This window comes from Oncorhynchus masou, chromosome 18, assembly GCF_036934945.1.
Source record: "Oncorhynchus masou masou isolate Uvic2021 chromosome 18, UVic_Omas_1.1, whole genome shotgun sequence".
In the NCBI taxonomy this organism is placed as follows: Eukaryota; Metazoa; Chordata; class Actinopteri; order Salmoniformes; family Salmonidae; genus Oncorhynchus; species Oncorhynchus masou.
In genome coordinates this window covers 72,302,376-72,323,132 of record NC_088229.1, presented here as the reverse complement: position 1 = coordinate 72,323,132, position 20,757 = coordinate 72,302,376, and the positions used below count along the sequence as shown (strand labels likewise).

Sequence of the window (20,757 nt, the reverse complement as noted above, 5' to 3'; positions counted from 1 at the left end):
AGAACTTTCTGAGGATCTGAGGGCCCATGCCAAATATCTTCTGCCTCCTGAGAGGGAAGAGACGCTTCGTGATGTGGACACCGAGAAATTTGAAGCTCTCGACCTGCTCGATTACAGCCCCATCGATGTGGATGGGAGTGTGCTTGTCCCTCTGTTTCCTGTAGTCCACAGTCAGCTCATTTGTCTTGCTGATGTTGAGGGAGAGTTTGTTGTCCTGGTACTCCACTGCAAGGTCTCTGACCTCCTCCCTATAGGCTGCCTCATCGTCATCAGTGATCAGTCCTACTACAGTAAAGTTGTCAGCAAACTTAATGATTGTGTTGGAGTCATGGGTGTCCATGTGGTCGTGGGCGAACAGGGAGTACAGGAGGGGACTGAGCACACACCCCTAGGGGACCCCCGTGTTGATGGTCAGCGTGGCGGATGTGTTGTTGCTACCCTTAGACCCGTCAGGAAGTCCAGGTTGCTACCCTACCGCTGAGACCCGTCAGGAAGTCCAGGTTGCTACCCTACCGCTGAGGCCCGTCAGGAAGTCCAGGTTGCTACCCTACCGCTGAGGCCCGTCAGGAAGTCCAGGTTGCTACCCTACCGCTGAGACCCGTCAGGAAGTCCAGGTTGCTACCCTACCGCTGAGGCCCGTCAGGAAGTCCAGGTTGCTACCCTACCGCTGAGGCCCGTCAGGAAGTCCAGGTTGCTACCCTACCGCTGAGGCCCGTCAGGAAGTCCAGGTTGCTACCCTACCGCTGAGGCCCGTCAGGAAGTCCAGGTTGCTACCCTACCGCTGAGACCCGTCAGGAAGTCCAGGCTGCTACCCTACCGCTGAGACCCGTCAGGAAGTCCAGGTTGCTACCCTACCGCTGAGGCCCGTCAGGAAGTCCAGGTTGCTACCCTACCGCTGAGACCCGTCAGGAAGTCCAGGTTGCTACCCTACCGCTGAGGCCCGTCAGGAAGTCCAGGTTGCTACCCTACCGCTGAGACCCGTCAGGAAGTCCAGGTTGCTACCCTACCGCTGAGGCCCGTCAGGAAGTCCAGGTTGCTACCCTACCGCTGAGGCCCGTCAGGAAGTCCAGGTTGCTACCCTACCGCTGAGACCCGTCAGGAAGTCCAGGTTGCTACCCTACCGCTGAGACCCGTCAGGAAGTCCAGGTTGCTACCCTACCGCTGAGACCCGTCAGGAAGTCCAGGTTGCTACCCTACCGCTGAGGCCCGTCAGGAAGTCCAGGTTGCTACCCTACCGCTGAGGCCCGTCAGGAAGTCCAGGTTGCTACCCTACCGCTGAGACCCGTCAGGAAGTCCAGGTTGCTACCCTACCGCTGAGGCCCGTCAGGAAGTCCAGGTTGCTACCCTACCGCTGAAACCCGTCAGGAAGTCCAGGTTGCTACCCTACCGCTGAAACCCGTCAGGAAGTCCAGGTTGCTACCCTACCGCTGAGACCCGTCAGGAAGTCCAGGTTGCTACCCTACCGCTGAGACCCGTCAGGAAGTCCAGGTTGCTACCCTACCACTGAGACCCGTCAGGAAGTCCAGGTTGCTACCCTACCGCTGAGGCCCGTCAGGAAGTCCAGGTTGCTACCCTACCGCTGAGACCCGTCAGGAAGTCCAGGTTGCTACCCTACCGCTGAGGCCCGTCAGGAAGTCCAGGTTGCTACCCTACCGCTGAGACCCGTCAGGAAGTCCAGGTTGCTACCCTACCGCTGAGACCCGTCAGGAAGTCCAGGTTGCTACCCTACCGCTGAAACCCGTCAGGAAGTCCAGGTTGCTACCCTACCGCTGAGACCCGTCAGGAAGTCCAGGTTGCTACCCTACCGCTGAGGCCCGTCAGGAAGTCCAGGTTGCTACCCTACCGCTGAGGCCCGTCAGGAAGTCCAGGTTGCTACCCTACCGCTGAGACCCGTCAGGAAGTCCAGGTTGCTACCCTACCGCTGAGGCCCGTCAGGAAGTCCAGGTTGCTACCCTACCCCTGAGGCCCGTCAGGAAGTCCAGGTTCTAGTTGCAGAGGTTAGGGTTTCAGTCCCAGGGTCCTGAGCTTGTTGATGCGTTTCGAGGGGACTACTGTGCTGAATGCTTAACTGTAGTAAATTAACATAATTCTTACCTTGGTATTCTTTTTGTTCAGGTGGGTGAGGGCAGTGTGCAGTGTAATAGAGATTGCGTCGTCTGTGGATGTGTTGGGGCGGTATGTGAATTGGAGTGGTTCCTGGGTGTCTGGGATGACGGTGTTGATGTGAGCCAGGACCAGCCTTTCAAAGCGTTTCATGGCTATAAGTCGGAGCGCTACGGGGACGATATTAGTTTAGGCAGGTGACCTTGGTGTTCTTTGGCACGTTGACTATGGTGACCTTCTTGAAACAAGCTCTGATTGTATGTCTCTCACTTTTGTTTGGTGTTATTCATACGGCGGTCTACATGTTTACACAAATATAGTCGTGTGGAACTACTAAACATCAGGAAGAAATCTTATAGAGTCTTTAATCCACAACATTTATCTTTACCTGTGGAATTACTGATTTACATACCTGGGCAGTCAATGCCTATTAGGGGGGAATACACCCGGACATGGGATGGCCAGCCGGCATACTCTCCAGGTTCAGGAGTCTGGCCCTACTGGCCTCCTCTGACTGCCTTCCAATCCCTCCGGAATAAAATGGATCAACTCTTGCTTTGATCCAAACTAAGAGAGATTAAGGGGAATGATTCTGCCATCTGAGAGAGATTAAGGGGAATGCTTCGCCATCTGAGAGAGATTAAGGAGAATGCTTCGCCATCTGAGAGAGATTAAGGAGAATGCTTCGCCATCTGAGAGAGATTAAGGAGAATGCTTCGCCATCTGAGAGAGATTAAGGAGAATGCTTCGCCATCTGAGAGAGATTAAGGGAATGCTTCGCCATCTGAGAGAGATTAAGGAGAATGCTTCGCCATCTGAGAGAGATTAAGGGGAATGCTTCGCCATCTGAGAGAGATTAAGGAGAATGCTTCGCCATCTGAGAGAGATTAAGGAGAATGCTTCGCCATCTGAGAGAGATTAAGGAGAATGCTTCGCCATCTGAGAGAGATTAAGGAGAATGCTTCGCCATCTGAGAGAGATTAAGGGGAATGCTTCGCCATCTGAGAGAGATTAAGGAGAATGAGATTCTCATAAACATGATAGTGTCCTCCGTTTTACATTTTATATATTTAACCAATATTTAAATCGGCAAGTCAGTTAAGAACAAATTCTTATTTACAATGACGGTCTCAGAACGAGAGGGTTAACTGCATGGTTCAGGGGGAGAACGACAGATTTTTTACTTTGTCAGCTCAGGGATTTGAAACCTTCGGTTACTGGCACAAAGCTCTAACCACCAGGCTACCTGCCACCCCAAAATTGGACTTGTCTACTGATGACCCCTCCTCCACAACAACAACAACAACAATAACAACATGTGACACAGTGTACGAGTGATACATGAGGTTCAGTTCAACATATTGGAAGAAGGGAGGGTACAGAAGACTATTGATTTCTCATCAGAGAGTGTTGTTCATCCTCAGTCCTGTTCTCATCTGTTTCTTCCCTGGGAAAGAGCCTGTTTGCTCCCTGGCCACCACTGAATACCCTACATTACTGTATGTTCCCAGCCTGTTGAGGGAGTTTATGTGCCCAGCCTGTTGAGGGAGTTTATGTGCCCAGCCTGTTGAGGGAGTTTATGTGCCCAGCCTGTTGAGGGAGTTTATGGGCCCAGCCTGTTGAGGGAGTTTATGTGCCCAGCCTGTTGAGGGAGTTTATGTGCCCAGCCTGTTGAGGGAGTTTATGTGCCCAGCCTGTTGAGGGAGTTTATGTGCCCAGCCTGTTGAGGGAGTTTATGTGCCCAGCCTGTTGAGGGAGTTTATGTGCCCAGCCTGTTGAGGGAGTTTATGTGCCCAGCCTGTTGAGGGAGTTTATGTGCCCAGCCTGTTGAGGGAGTTTATGTGCCCAGCCTGTTGAGGGAGTTTATGTGCCCAGCCTGTTGAGGGAGTTTATGTGCCCAGCCTGTTGAGGGAGTTTATGGCCCAGCCTGTTGTTTCTGTGCCCCCTCACTGTTGAGGGAAGGCCATTAGAAAAGCCTGTTGAGGGACTTGTGTGTGTTAATGGAGTGCCCAACCTGTTGTGTGTGTGTGTGTGTGTGTGTGTGTGTGTGTGTGTGTGTGTGTGTGTGTGTGTGTGTGTGTGTGTGTGTGTGTGTGTGTGTGTGTGTGTGTGTGTGTGTGTGTGTGTGTGTGTGTGGTGAATGATGGGGACACTGCAAGGCGAGGGCATCATCCATCTGCATAGCTTGTCACTATGAATCAGACATAGACAATATGGCCGTCCAACACCACCCACTCAGATTCCAACCACCGTACATTGATTGCGTGTGTGTGTGTGTGTGTGTGTGTGTGTGTGTGTGTGTGTGTGTGTGTGTGTGTGTGTGTGTGTGTGTGTGTGTGTGTGTGTGTGTGTGTGTGTGTGTGTGTGTGTGTGTGTGTGTGTGTGCGTGCGTGCGTGCGTGCGTGCGTGCGTGTGAGGGGGTAGTCAAAAAAAAGAGATGGATGAACAGAACCAGATGATTGAATATTCTGAAGAGTGAAGAGAAGATGACAGAGTACATGCAGAGAGAGAAAGAGAGAGGGAGAGAGAGAGAGAGAGAGAGAGAGAGAGAGAGAGAGAGAGAGAGAGGAGAGAGAGAGGAGAGAGACAGGGAGAGAGGGAGAGAGAGAGAGAGAGAGAGAGAGAGAGAGACAGAGAGGATGGGGGAGGGCAAAGGGGGAGGGGGTCACAGAGAGGATGGGGAGTAGGGAGGGGGTCACAGAGAGGATGGGGGAGGGAGTGGGGGGTCACAGAGAGGATGGGGAGGGGGAAGGGGGTCACAGAGAGGATGGGGGAGGGAGTGGGTCACAGAGAGGATGGGGAGGGGGTCACAGAGAGAATGGGGGATGGAGTGGGGGGTCACAGAGGGGATGGGGGGGGAGGGAGTGGGTCACAGAGAGGATGGGGGGAGGGAGTGGGTCACAGAGAGGATGGGGGAGGAGGGAGGGGGGGCCACAGAGAGGATGGAGGGGGGGGTCACAGAGAGGATGGAGGGGGGGGTCACAGAATGAAAAAGATAAGAAAGAGCAGAAGGGGAGACTAAGAGAGAGAGTGTTTCCAGAGGTTACCAAGACAACCCTCTGTCCCTAGCAACAATTTGCCTTGTTCAGGAACAGAACAGGAACACACAGTGTGCATCCCAAATTAAACCCTACTCCCTATGGGTCCCGGTCAAAAGTAGTGCAATTTGGGATGGGTGCAATTTGGCATACAACCAAACCACTTGGAACACAAGGATTCTGTAAAGCTCTAAGTTTGATGACGACTGTTTCACACAGCAGCACAGCACGCTCTCTACTTTACCCCCAGAACAGGACAGAGAGTGTGTGAATAGAGAGAGAGAGAGATCACCTACAGAGAGCTGAACCTGGAGAAGAGTCCCCTAAGCAAGCTGGTCCTGGGGCTCTGTTCACAAACACAAACAGACCCCACGGAGCCCCAGGACAGCAACACAATTAGACCTCAACCAAAACATGAGAAAACAAAAAGATAATTATTTGACACAAAAAAACTGAGAAAACTAGCGATCACTGCTTCTCAATGGTAGAGGTGTCACTACAGACCCTGGGTGTCTCGTAGGGTGGCTCACAAGTGTCTCAGCATCGTCCGGGTTTGGCCGGTGTAGGCCATCATTGTAAATAAGAATTTGTTCTTAACTGACTTGCCTAGTTTAAATAAAGGTTAAAAAAAATACAAAAATATATATAGTTCATTACCTATACCCTATGGGCCCTATTCCCTATATAGTTCATGACTTATACCCTATGGGCCCTATTCCCTATATAGTTCATTACCAATACCCTATGGGCCCTATTCCCTATATAGTTCATTACCAATACCCTATGGGCCCTATTCCCTATATAGTTCATTACCAATACCCTATGGGCCCTATTCCCTCTATAGTTCATTACCAATACCCTATGGGCCCTATTCCCTATATAGTTCATTACCAATACCCTATGGGCCCTATTCCCTATATAGTTCATTACCAATACCCTATGGGCCCTATTCCCTATATAGTTCATTACCAATACCCTATGGGCCCTATTCCCTATATAGTTCATTACCAATACCCTATGGGCCCTATTCCCTATATAGTTCATTACCAATACCCTATGGGCCCTATTCCCTATATAGTTCATTACCAATACCCTATGGGCCCTATTCCCTATATAGTTCATTACCAATACCCTATGGGCCCTATTCCCTATATAGTTCATTACCAATACCCTATGGGCCCTATTCCCTATTCATTACCTATAACCCAATGGGCCCTATTCCCTATATAGTTCATTACCAATACCCAATGGGCCCTATTCCCTATATAGTTCATTACCAATACCCTATGGGCCCTATTCCCTATTCATTACCTATAACCCAATGGGCCCTATTCCCTATATAGTTCATTACCTATACCCTATGGGCCCTATTCCCTATATAGTTCATTACCTATACCCTATGGGCCCTATTCCCTATTCATTACCTATACCCTATGGGCCCTATTCCCTATATAGTTCATTACCTATACCCTATGGGCCCTATTCCCTATATAGTTCATTACCTATACCCTATGGGCCCTATTCCCTATATAGTTCATTACCTATACCCTATGGGCCCTATTCCCTATTCATTACCTATACCCTATGGGCCCTATTCCCTATATAGTTCATTACCTATACCCTATGGGCCCTATTCCCTATATATTCATTACCTATACCCTATGGGCCCTATTCCCTATATAGTTCATTACCTATACCCTATGGGCCCTATTCCCTATATAGTTCATTACCTATACCCTATGGGCCCTATTCCCTATTCATTACCTATACCCTATGGGCCCTATTCCCTATATAGTTCATTACCTATACCCTATGGGCCCTATTCCCTATTCATTACCTATACCCTATGGGCCCTATTCCCTATATAGTTCATTACCTATACCCTATGGGCCCTATTCCCTATTCATTACCTATACCCTATGGGCCCTATTCCCTATATAGTTCATTACCTATACCCTATGGGCCCTATTCCCTATATAGTTCATTACCAATACCCTATGGGCCCTATTCCCTATATAGTTCATTACCTATACCCTATGGGCCCTATTCCCTATATAGTTCATTACCTATACCCTATGGGCCCTATTCCCTATATAGTTCATTACCTATACCCTATGGGCCCTATTCCCTATTCATTACCTATACCCTATGGGCCCTATTCCCTATATAGTTCATTACCTATACCCTATGGGCCCTATACCCTATATAGTTCATTACCTATACCCTATGGGCCCTATTCCCTATATAGTTCATTACCTATACCCTATGGGCCCTATTCCCTATTCATTACCTATACCCTATGGGCCCTATTCCCTATATAGTTCATTACCTATACCCTATGGGCCCTATACCCTATATAGTTCATTACCTATACTCCCTATGGGCCCTATTCCCTATATAGTTCATTACCTATACCCTATGGGCCCTATTCCCTATTCATTACCTATACCCTATGGGCCCTATTCCCTATATAGTTCATTACCTATACCCTATGGGCCCTATTCCCTATTCATTACCTATACCCTATGGGCCCTATTCCCTATATAGTTCATTACCTATACCCTATGGGCCCTATTCCCTATTCATTACCAATACCCTATGGGCCCTATACCCTATTCATTACCTATACCCTATGGGCCCTATTCCCTATATAGTTCATTACCTATACCCTATGGGCCCTATTCCCTATATAGTTCATTACCAATACCCTATGGGCCCTATTCCCTATTCATTACCTATAACCCAATGGGCCCTATTCCCTATATAGTTCATTACCTATACCCTATGGGCCCTATTCCCTATATAGTTCATTACCTATACCCTATGGGCCCTATTCCCTATATAGTTCATTACCAATACCCTATGGGCCCTATTCCCTATATAGTTCATTACCAATACCCTATGGGCCCTATACCCTATTCATTACCTATAACCCAATGGGCCCTATTCCCTATATAGTTCATTACCAATACCCTATGGGCCCTATTCCCTATATAGTTCATTACCTATACCCTATGGGCCCTATTCCCTATATAGTTCATTACCTATACCCTATGGGCCCTATTCCCTATATAGTTCATTACCTATACCCTATGGGCCCTATTCCCTATATAGTTCATTACCAATACCCTATGGGCCCTATTCCCTATTCATTACCTATACCCTATGGGCCCTATTCCCTATATAGTTCATTACCAATACCCTATGGGCCCTATTCCCTATATAGTTCATTACCTATACCCTATGGGCCCTATTCCCTATATAGTTCATTACCTATACCCTATGGGCCCTATTCCCTATATAGTTCATTACCTATACCCTATGGGCCCTATTCCCTATATAGTTCATTACCAATACCCTATGGGCCCTATTCCCTATTCATTACCTATACCCTATGGGCCCTATTCCCTATATAGTTCATTACCTATACCCTATGGGCCCTATTCCCTATATAGTTCATTACCTATACCCTATGGGCCCTATACCCTATTCATTACCTATACCCTATGGGCCCTATTCCCTATATAGTTCATTACCTATAACCCAATGGGCCCTATTCCCTATATAGTTCATTACCTATACCCTATGCGACCTGGTCAAAAGAAGTGCACTACGTAGGGAATAGGGTGCCATTTGTTTCACAACCACTGGACTGGAGTGTAGAGTGTAGGGACGGCAGGTAGCCTAGTGGTTAGAGTGTAGGGGCGGCAGGTAGCCTAGCGGTTAGAGTGTAGGGGCGGCAGGTAGCCTAGTGGTTAGAGTGTAGGGACGGCAGGTAGCCTAGTGGTTAGAGTGTAGGGGCGGCAGGTAGCCTAGTGGTTAGAGTGTAGGGGCGGCAGGGTAGCCTAGCGGTTAGAGCGTTGGACTAGTAACCGAAAGGTTGTGAGATCAAATCCCCAAGCTGACAAGGTAAAAATCTGTCATTCTGCCCTTGAACAAGGCAGTTAACCCACTGTTCCTAGGACGTCATTGAAAATAAGAATATGTCCTGAAATGACTTGCCTAGTTAAACAAATATAGAAACTGCACTCAGTGGAGGTTATCTATTGGTTCCTATCTACACTGGTACTTGCCTAGTTAAATAAATAAAGCTCAGAGATTTGATCTTTCAACCTGTTTTGTATTTTACCAACAACTTCTCTTCAGCATTTATTTTAAGCATAATTTCCATTCAGGGCTTTCATTATCCTGATGAATATGTGAAGCTTATTGCCTCCTCTGACCCAAACAAATGTTTTAGTGAACTTCTTTAGTCAGAAAACAAATGTTTTAGTGAACTCCGTTAGTCAGAAAACAAATGTTTTAGTGAACTCCGTTAGTCAGAAAACAAATGTTTTTGTGAACTTCTTTAGTCAGAAAACAAATGTTTTAGTGAACTCCGTTACCAAGAAAACAAGGCATATGAGACAGCCCCTGATTGGTTGATAGTTTGGTTGGTTGATAAGTAATAATAATGATAATTTCATTCATAAAGTGCATTTCTAACACCCAAGGCACTAAAAAAACACTAATAATAATAATAATAATAAGTGTTTTACCGTTTTGCCACCACTAGATGGCAGGTATGTTTCCAAGATGCAGGGAAGGTTGCTTGATTGGTGGATGTCTTTACACTTTGACTTCATCGTGATCCAATCACAGTCAGCCTTCACATTGAGACGGGATAACAATATAATTTATAATTTATAAGTACGCTAGTGTAATTACAATGTAGGTACACACTATTTCTACATGGTACTACAGCCGACCTGTTAGCAGCTTGCACAATATCAACAATTTAAATAATTTCACAAAGGATATTACACGATAATCTTTTTAAGTTAGCTAACACTTAAACCTACAAACTTTTAAAAACAAATTCAGCTCACCAGGGTTGGGTTCAATTCCAGTAAGTGAACTGAAATTACAATTCTCTTCAATGAGGAAGATTTGGAAATTGAACTTGGTTAACTTTCTGAATTGACAGGAATTTAAATGGAATGGAGGCCAACCCTGCAGCTCACAGCTCTCACTTACCCCTCTACCTCGAACAGCCAGTCAGAATGTTATGAGTCCCTAGACTAGGGTTCTTACACTCCTCCCTCAGTAAAACTCAACGGTTACCAAGTTACACAGAACAATGTGAACCACAACTTCATTATTTTTATTTTTTTAACCTTTCAGTCAATTCCAAGTCTGATTGGCTGTAAAGGTTCTAGACTATAAGCTGCAGTGTTGATGAAATAAAGTACTTTCTGTGCACATGTATTTTCTTATAAAATAATGGGTCTAGTCTCCACAGACTTGTATCTGAGTTGAGACTAGTATTTGGTCTAGTCTCCACAGACTTGTATCTGAGTTGAGACTAGTATTTGGTCTAGTCTCCACAGACTTGTATCTGAGTTGAGACTAGTATTTGGTCTAGTCTCCACAGACTTGTATCTGAGTTGAGACTTATATTTGGTCTAGTCTCCACAGACTTGTATCTGAGTTGAGACTAGTATTTGGTCTAGTCTCCACAGACTTGTATCTGAGTTGAGACTAGTATTTGGTCTAGTCTCCACAGACTTGTATCTGAGTTGAGACTAGTATTTGGTCTAGTCTCCACAGACTTGTATCTGAGTTGAGACTAGTATTTGGTCTAGTCTCCACAGACTTGTATCTGAGTTGAGACTAGTATTTGGTCTAGTCTCCACAGACTTGTATCTGAGTTGAGACTAGTATTTGGCCTAGTCTCCACAGACTTGTATCTGAGTTGAGACTAGTATTTGGTCTAGTCTCCACAGACTTGTATCTGAGTTGAGACTAGTATTTGGTCTAGTCTCCACAGACTTGCATCCTAGTTGAGACTAGTATTTGTCCTTGTCTATCTAGTGATGTGCCTTTGTATCATAATATCTATTACAGCCTAAGCTACCTCGAGGTAGGAAGGACACTAACTATCTGCCTATCGTTCTCACATGTCCCAACAAATGTATAAAATCGGCAGATGTTGTAGCCTAACAATGTGGGGTCAACATAACTTTCTTCTCGGGAATTGAACGAATCAGACTATTAAAACTATTCATGTCAAGAAATGCCTTAGCCGATGATATAATCCTGTATCAGCATGACATTACACAAGTGTCGTAACAGCAATGACCAGGGTTAACTGGTCTGTTTAAGACATGTGTATATAGAGTGGTTGCCATGATACGAACAGGCCCTATTCAATAGGCCATATTCACTGGGCTGTTTAGTGTCCCTTCTCTCTCTCTCTCTCTAACAGCAGGCGTTAGAGAGATCCTCTCTGAGCAGCGCACCCGATCAGTTCTATAACAACCATATAAGGCCACAGGATGTCGATGCTTTGGCTTTATAACAACGACGGGGTGATGTATCCGATACGAAAACATTAAAATACATTTTGTTGAGCTGGAAACCGAGTTGATTGACACGATAAGCCACGAGGCCTAGACATATTGATTAAATCAACGGATTAAAGACCTAATAGCATTACTGTGTGCACTAGCCTAGGCCACTGGTCCGACTCCTTAGTAGGCTAATGCTTTGGCATTTGTCAGCGGGTGCTGTGCACGAGACTCTGACAACCTCGATTAACACACATTTTCATAAGAAGCTTATCTAAGTTCGCGCCCCAAAATGACTCAAAAGTAGCATATACAAGAAACCGTGTGAAACCTAAGCTTTCAATGATGTCTGAGCCATCGAGTCATTCTTGACTTTTGATTTGTTGATCGGGCAGAACCAATCGCCATTGGTTACAGTTGTCGTCATAGCTACAGACCTTCATTCAAGGACTGGATACAGGAGGATATGTCTACCATTTAGGATACATAGCGGACTAGAAACTGAATTTGCCTAATTTGATTTGTATTGGGTTTATTGATCATTAAAATGCCAGGGTAATGTTTACACTAATGAAATAAGTCAAATGATCAGTGCATATAGATTGAATTTTTTTTTACTTCATACAAATGGCATAAAAATGTCAGGGTAGAAGGAAACATTTGAGCTGATACACCCCCCCCCCCCCCCATAATAAATAAGGTAGAGGCCTACAAATCAGATCCACCTCCACAACATTTTTTCTTTCATTTTACAGACAGTGCAAAAAAAACAGGTGCATCTTCTGAGAGGTGCACCCAACAACAACAACAACAAAAAACGCACAAAGTAACCCTGTCGTTGCCGTTGACAGCTATTGTTCTTGGACACAAAGGTAGAGGGTCCTTGGATCGCAGGCGGCTCATGCCAACCAACAGATAAAGGCGCCTCAATAAAAACAAAAGCACGTGCAAAAGAAGAGATCACAGGATTTTGACAGTGTCAACATGAAAGGCTATTCAATTCAGACATCATTAGAATTATTAGACTAGTAAAATAACAAACATTCCCATGTGTGTGGAAACAGTGTTCGTCGTGCGTAATGGTGAGCAGTGTCAGTGGATAGGCTACTAAGCAGCCATATATTCTGTGTGGGCTACAATGTGCAATGTTCGTAGCTTGCCTTGTCACATCATATTAAAGTCTTATAATATGAGAAGCATTCGTCAGCAGCTTTTTAGGTGCGGAAGGGTAGATAGTTTGTCCACTTTCCCAAAAGCCGCCGCACTTTCCACTCCTTTCAGCCATTCTTTGCATTTCCTCACCACCGTCTCATCCACATCGCCATCTTCCTCTTCGTATTCCACGTCATCGTATTTATACTGATCGTTTAGTAAAGATATTTTGACTATGGTTGTAATGTCCTCTGCGTGTTCCAGATTGGCGACGGGAATGGTCGAGCTTTTGGAACCACCTTGAGTCCGTTTGGATGGAAAGACTCGCCTGTGCCGAAAGTCTACGGACACACAACCCTTCTGCTGTTTGGCTAGCATCTGTTTTTCTAAGCTGCGCTTCTGAATAACGAGAATGGCCTCCGGTGTGAGGCTCAGAGAGAATTGAATCTTCCTTTCTTCTCCTGCCTCGTCCTTTCCTATGGAACTCCGCGAGGACTGCTTGCCCCTGTCCCGGTGCGTGGTGGATTCCACAGAGCTGTAAAGCGGAACGCTCTCGCACGAGTCTTGAGATTGTTTGGGTAAAGTTAGCCAGGAGCTCTTTAAACCCTCTGTCTCCTGAATCGGGAGTTTAGTTTTCTGTTGTTGGGGTTTTCGTCCCAAATTCCTCAGATTGGCCGTAGTCCAAGACTTCGAGATCTTTTCCTTCTCCGAGTCTTTTTCCTCCGTCTGTTTCTTTTTCCTGAACAGCTCTCTCCCGGGAGAAGAGATTCGTTGATGGAGATTTATCGGCGGAAAAGGCATTATTGATATTTAAAAGTGATCCGACCACAAAGCAACGTATTCTATTAAACAGAATAATACTTTTAAACTCGAAGCCTGTAAATAAATATACTGTATTCCAATTGCATTGTCCGATCAAGTAAAAATGAGGTATCTTGAATGCCGTAATGAGCAACAGCGCTATAATCCGTTTTGTAATTCAACTGGTGTGAAGATGCGGGTTGTCTGGTATTTATAAGGCTCGTCCGTGGGAGGCGTGTCCACGGAAAGAGCGGAGGAGCGGAAGGCACGCGACTAAACAAAGGCAACAACCGTATAAAAACGAGCGTGGCTTCTGCGGTGGCCTTTAGGATAGTGATGTCATTCATTCCACGTAGTACTTTAAATGTAACAGTATCCTTGTTGAAAGTAAAAAAAAAAAAATAGAAAAACTGACCAATAACATGACAGTCTTACTATTCAGGGGACTGATGTTACAGCGCTGACGTCAATTCTCGTTTACATTTCAGTGGAATGTTCACAATTTTTCCATTCAGTTCATCCACTGAAATTAAAATTAAAACCCAAATACATTTGATTAAAGAAATAAAGAACACACACACAATAGTGTTATAGCTATTTATAATTTACCAGTGACAAATGTCCATTTACCTAGTATGTCTGGTATCGATCCATCTGCCTTTTCTCTGTTCGGGAACCATTTCTAGGTCGAAACCTGATTGTCAATAGTCTAGGGATATATATTAACGAATTAGGGATGAAGTGTATTGACTGTTTCGACATCAATAGTATTGACATCAATTTTGAATAAATAGTGAGTAAAATTCCATTTCATTCAGAGGTATAATATTGTTTTCAGAGGCTCAAAGCTATTCTCTCGAAGGGTGTGCTGCAATACGTTCTGTCAGGGTCTTAGTTAAACCCCTGGACATATTACCTCAATGACCTCAACTAACCTGTACCCCCGCACACTCCTTTGCACCCCAGTATCTCGACTTGCACATTCATCTTCTGCACATCTATCACTTCAGTGTTTAATTGCTATATTGTAATTATTTAGCCACTATGGCCTATTTATTGCCTTACCTCATTTGCACACACTGTATATAGCCTTTTTATATTGTGTTATTGACGGTGTTTGTTTATTCCATGTGTCGCACTGCTTTGCTTTATCTTGGCCAGGTCGCAGTTATAAATCAGGACTTGTTCTCAACTAGCCTACCTGGTTAAATAAAGGTGAAATAAAATAACATTAAAATAAACACTGACTCGGTACCGGTAACCCCTGCATTTAGCCTCGTTATTGTTATTTTATTGTGTTACTTAACAGAACAAAAAAATGTGTTTTTAGTTAGTAAATATTTTCATAACTCGTATTTTCCTTAAAACTGCATTGTTGGTTAAGGGCTTGTAAGTAAGCATTTCACGGTAAAGTTGTATTCGGCACGTGACAAATAACGTTTGATTTTATAGGGACCATTTTTGGTATGTAACCATTGATTCTTGACTAATATAACTTATTAGTTACATGCTCGAGCATAGTTTAACTGTCATACCCCAGCAGAACCCAAACTTAAACACAACATGATTAAAAGTATAATTTTGATATAATGGATTGTCAGACCTTGCATCCGTTGCTCTGTCTATGAATTTGAGACTGGTTACATTTCTCCATCCCTCAGCTTTTTACTCAAAACAGTGGCGGGGATTAGGATTGTTGTTGTTTCAACAGCTGATTTGCCCTTCAATTGTATGCCATTGGCTTCTCACGTATATTGATCTGTAATAGCCAGTCCTACACACTGTTTTGTTTTCCATTTTGTGTGAATCATTTCTCAATTATAATAAGGTACATTGTTTGGCTATTTCTAGTAATATGTGACCAGAACCGAATTTGAGCGAGACCAGCAGATTCAGAACAAGTCATGATCACAATACGAGTAATGATTTGCCTAGTTAAATAAAAAAACAAATAAATACAATACAAATAATAATTTAGCACAGAAATGTTCTTTATTTATTTAACTGTCACTAACCACATACAGCAGATAAAAAAGCTGATGATCGCATGAGTTTAAACGTGGACAGACAGTCTGGCTGGGGTGGGTGGGGTGACAAACCTGATTACTGTATTGAGTTGAGATGTTTCTCCCTTGTCCTCCTAGTCAACTTCTTCATGCACATTCACTCTCAAAGAAGCTAAACGAAACAAACAACTGTCCTTCCTCTATCCAAAAGAAAGGAAATGGTAGAAACCAACGGGATAGCTCACCAGATCAAGGGCTTTGGTTCAAGGGCTTTTTGTTGTTGTTTTGTTCTCAAAGTCATCATAATTGAATGGACAAAAACAGACTCACATTCACAACAACAACAACAACAACAACAAACATTGGTCCTCCATCCAAAGAAAGGACATGAATAGAGATGTAGGTTTCCTCCTTCTCCCAGATGACTCTGATAGTCACAGTGAGCCTAAAGCTTAGCTGAACCCCTGCCAAGCCAAGTCCCTGTAAATGAGTCCCAAATGGCACCCTATTCCCTATATAGTGCACTACTTTACACCATGGCCCGTAGAGTATCCCATCGGGTTCTGGCCAAAAGTAGTGCACTATATAGGGAATAGGGTGCCATTTGGGATGCTACTGAAAGGAGATTTATTTTTGTATTAAAAGCCTGATCCATGATCACACTACTAATGAAACGTTGTTATAGAATTCCATAAGACTGGGTATGTGCTGGGTAAACACCAGAGGCACCGATCACATACTCCCGATGATAAAATATGGTTCACCATAGAAACATATAAGGTTCTATGCTCAGATAGATTTCATCCCTAAAGAACCTCTATTAAACTAGGAACCTTTACGGTTCCTTATATAGAACCCCAAGCAAACATTGTTCCGAGTGTATAAAGAAAGCACCTCGAGAGGGATGTTTAAAAACCTGCGTTCGGTCGAGTAGAGCTACGTAAAGAAGCGAACAGGATATGTCTAAGAGTACCACACGAAATAACACAAAAGATTTATGACACATCTTAAAGGTTTGTTGTTGTTTTTCTTAAAAGAGCAATGAAGCATCTCTCCTCACCCAGAGCTTTCTCTCTTTGTTGTGGGTTAAGGCCACTCATTGTATTGGGCCACGGGTCTAATCCAGGAAAAATCCCCTCCTCCCCTTTGAACCATATTACCTCTGACAGGAGAGGCGTGGAGGCAGACCGACCAGGGTGTCCTGTGACACCACTGTCTGAAACCCCTCATTACCATAATGGACCATGTGACCATGGATGCTCCCGTTGGGAATACGGAGAGGAGGAGTGATTCCTAGTTCCTGTGGTTGTCGTAGCAACCACATCCTCCTTTCAGAATCCCACCCAGAAGGCTCCAGCGCATTCCGAAGTTGTTTAGATTTAGAATTAACCACACAATGCCCACATGACAATAGCATTGATCCCAAATCGTTTCCCCCCTTCCCGTCCTTGCCATATTTATTGTGACAATGACCATAGACGTTGTGAAGACAGCTAGATATGGGACCAGGCAAATATAAAAAGCTATGCGGTAGTGTAGTAGGTAATTAGGTTAAGATTACACAGAACAGAAGGACAGAAGTGAATGAGGCAGAAGGTCTCAACTGCATCTTAACCAGAGAAACAAAGAGAGCTCATTTACAGGCAACTGGGCTTTGAGCTGAAGGAGTAAGAGAGGAGATGATGTCACGTCACTCACTGCACACGTGTTGATCTGGGTCTTGTTCAGTCGGTGTCAAACGGAAGAAAACATACTGAAATGGAGAGGGATTTGCCCAATAAGAAATGTCTTTTTTTTCCCCTCCCCAGTTGCAAAGCATTGTGAAACATTTTGCACTAATGAACACAAGCCAGTGGTACAGTAGCTCCTTTCCCTTTGTTGTCCTTGGCTGAGAAAAGCCAAGAGAGGGATGTGGGTTTAATGTGGTGTGATGTGATCGTCTATCTGTCTGTCGCCCCAGGCAGGGCACGCCAGGATACTGTAGTTATCCATTAAGAATTTAGTAACATAACACAATTTGAGTCTAATCAGACACATTACTTACATGTCACTGACTTGGACACATGGGGCGAGGAGATACAATGTGTTTCAAGGAATCACTCACATACGCATGGTTGCGCACGCACACACACACGTCTTCTGTATTTTAGGAAATGAAGAACACACACGCACACTCCAAAAACATATAAGCGGGACACCAACATTTAAAGGAAAACTCCACCCATAAACTATCGTTGGGTATTTGTTTCATTAGTCCATTGTTGTCATAGTCCTAAAAATGTTTTGCTCGTCAGCAATCAAGTTTTCAAGATATGTAACTTTTAAAACACAGAAATCATCCCTGTATGATGTATTTTGCATCATATGATGCTGCGTTTTACATATCTTGAAAACTTGATTGCTGAAAAGCAAAACATTTTTAGGACTATGACAACAATGGACTAATGAAACAAATACCAAAAGATAGTTTATGGGTGGAATTTTCCTTTAAGGCCGAACTAATTTGGAGAGCAGTTTCAAAATGAAAACATTTCTTCATTTTATTCATCAAAAAATAGACAGTCATATTCCATTCTTCTGAAGACGGAAAACTTATGTTAAAATATCATCAAATCGTATTGTCATGAGACAAAATACAAAGTAGAAAAAGGTAAGGCATTGAGTTGTATTTTCAGTTTTTACAAGCATCATATTGTAAAATGTCTATAGGTGTTTCCCGGCTCTGAACGAAACAAGATATAAAATAGGTCTACTTGCAGGATAGGGGTCAATTCGAATTGAAGGCAGTCAATTCAGGAAATAAACTTCACTTCCAATTCAAGAATTGAAAAAAAAGGGCATATTTTAATGACTTCTCAATAAACTGAAAAGTAAAAGCTATTTATTTTGAGAGTTGTAAAATGTTTTCATTTTAAATTCAAAGTCACTTCCTGAATTGACTGCCTTCAATTCCACTTGACCCCAATCCTGTCTTTTTGGATGACATATATTTAAAAAAAAGTTAAATATTTGAATTTCAAGCATTCACCTCTCTCTCTCAACAGAAGCATAAACACACTTCAAAACGACAGACCCAATCTGAGAGTAACAAATAAACAAAACGGTTAAATAAGCATCAATCAGGGTCAATTTAGGAAGTAAACCAATTCTAATTCCGAATTTCAGTCTACTTCCTGAATTAACTGAATTGAAATGGAAATGACCCCAACCCTGATAACCATAATATGAATAAACATTAGATTCAGATAACTGCTAACATGATTATACAACTATTGGACATAGTAATGATTCACAGTATCAAAACAGCAATGAAAATGAAAAATAAAAAATACAAAATATCTCTCCGTTGTCTTTGCATATTTGGGACCAGTCTTGTGATTTCATAGTATTTGAACTCAGGCACGGGAGAGCACTGTCCGTTATCTAACTCAGACAGCTGTTGAAAATCTTTATCACTGCATCTCTGGAGAAAAAGGAGAAGACAGGGGAACAGAAGGGGAGAATAGGTGATACATGACAACAAATATTTCACGATCAATCCAATATCAATCTTCATGATCAATACAACATAGTAGGTTCTCTCTGTTGTCTGATACAGTAGGTTCTCTGTTATCAGATATAACCTACTGTATCAGATAACAGATATAACCTACTGTAACAGATATAACCTACTGTATCAGATATAACCTACTGTATCAGATAACAGATATAACCTACTGTATCAGACAACAGATATAACCTACTGTATCAGATATAACCTACTGTATCAGATATAACCTACTGTAACAGATATAACCTACTGTAACAGATATAACCTACTGTATCAGATATAACCTACTGTATCAGATAACAGATATAACCTACTGTATCAGATAACAGATATAACCTACTGTATCAGATATAACCTACTGTATCAGAAAGCAGATATAACCTACTGTAACAGATATAACCTACTGTAACAGATATAACCTACTGTATCAGATATAACCTACTGTAACAGATATAACCTACTGTAACAGATATAACCTACTGTAACAGATATAACCTACTGTATCAGATATAACCTACTGTAACAGATATAACCTACTGTATCAGACAACAGATATAACTTACTGTAACAGATATAACCTACTGTATCAGATAACAGATATAACCTACTGTATCAGATAACAGATATAACCTACTGTATCAGACAACAGATATAACCTACTGTAACAGATATAACCTACTGTATCAGACAACAGATATAACCTACTGTATCAGAAAGCAGATATAACCTACTGTAACAGACAACAGATATAACCTACTGTAACAGACAACAGATATAACCTACTGTATCAGATATAACCTACTGTATCAGACAACAGATATAACCTACTGTATCAGATAACAGATATAACCTACTGTATCAGAAACAGATATAACCTACTGTATCAGATAACAGATATAACCTACTGTATCAGATAACAGATATAACCTACTGTATCAGATATAACCTACTGTATCAGATATAACCTACTGTATCAGATATAACCTACTGTATCAGATATAACCTACTGTATCAGACAACAGATATAACCTACTGTATCAGATATAACCTACTGTAACAGACAACAGATATAACCTACTGTAACAGATATAACCTACTGTATCAGACAACAGATATAACCTACTGTATCAGAAAGCAGATATAACCTACTGTATCAGATATAACCTACTGTATCAGATATAACCTACTGTATCAGATAACAGATATAACCTACTGTAACAGATATAACCTACTGTATCAGATATAACCTACTGTATCAGATAACAGATATAACCTACTGTAACAGATATAACCTACTGTATCAGATATAACCTACTGTATCAGACAACAGATATAACCTACTGTATCAGATATAACCTACTGTATCAGATATAACCTACTGTATCAGATATAACCTACTGTATCAGATATAACCTACTGTAACAGACAGTAGATATAACCTACTGTATCAGATATCTGTTATCTGATACAGTAGGTTATATCTGTTATCTGATACAGTAGGTTATATCTGATACAGTAGGTTATATCTGTTATCTGATACAGTAGGTTATATCTGATACAGTAGGTTATATCTGATACAGTAGGCTATATCTGATACAGTAGGTTATATCTGTTATCTGATACAGTAGGTTATATCTGCTGCCTGATACAGTAGGTTATATCTGAATAATTTGCCTGAACAAAAACAAAATAATGATGAAAGCAATAGTTATAATTCAGTCATTTATTTATGTATTCCTTCATTCTAGTATTTAGGGTTTTAAAGATGGTTTTCGTAC

The 20,757-nt window shown here is 42.9% G+C and overlaps 2 protein-coding genes across 2 annotated transcripts in view; both read right to left on the bottom strand.

Annotated features, from left to right (window-relative positions):
- Positions 1 to 12,130: 12,130 nt before the first annotated feature.
- Positions 12,131 to 13,601, bottom strand: prr18 (proline rich 18). Its single transcript, XM_064921929.1, has one exon. It carries the CDS (start codon positions 13,421 to 13,423, stop codon positions 12,674 to 12,676), a length of 750 nt encoding a protein of 249 aa, XP_064778001.1. The 5' UTR covers positions 13,424 to 13,601; the 3' UTR covers positions 12,131 to 12,673.
- Positions 13,602 to 17,951: 4,350 nt separating this feature from the next.
- sft2d1 (SFT2 domain containing 1) overlaps positions 17,952 to 20,757 on the bottom strand; it is a 49,109-nt gene continuing 46,303 nt past the window's right edge. The window contains exon 8 of the mRNA XM_064924426.1: positions 17,952 to 18,892. Coding sequence (XP_064780498.1) covers positions 18,853 to 18,892 — 40 coding nt within the window. The 3' untranslated portion in view covers positions 17,952 to 18,852. The remainder of the gene's footprint in view (positions 18,893 to 20,757) is intronic.

Coding starts and splice junctions, on each gene's coding strand:
- prr18 (XM_064921929.1), bottom strand. CDS start 13,423: ATGCCTTTTCCGCCGATAAATCTCCATCAACGAATCTCTTCTCCCGGG.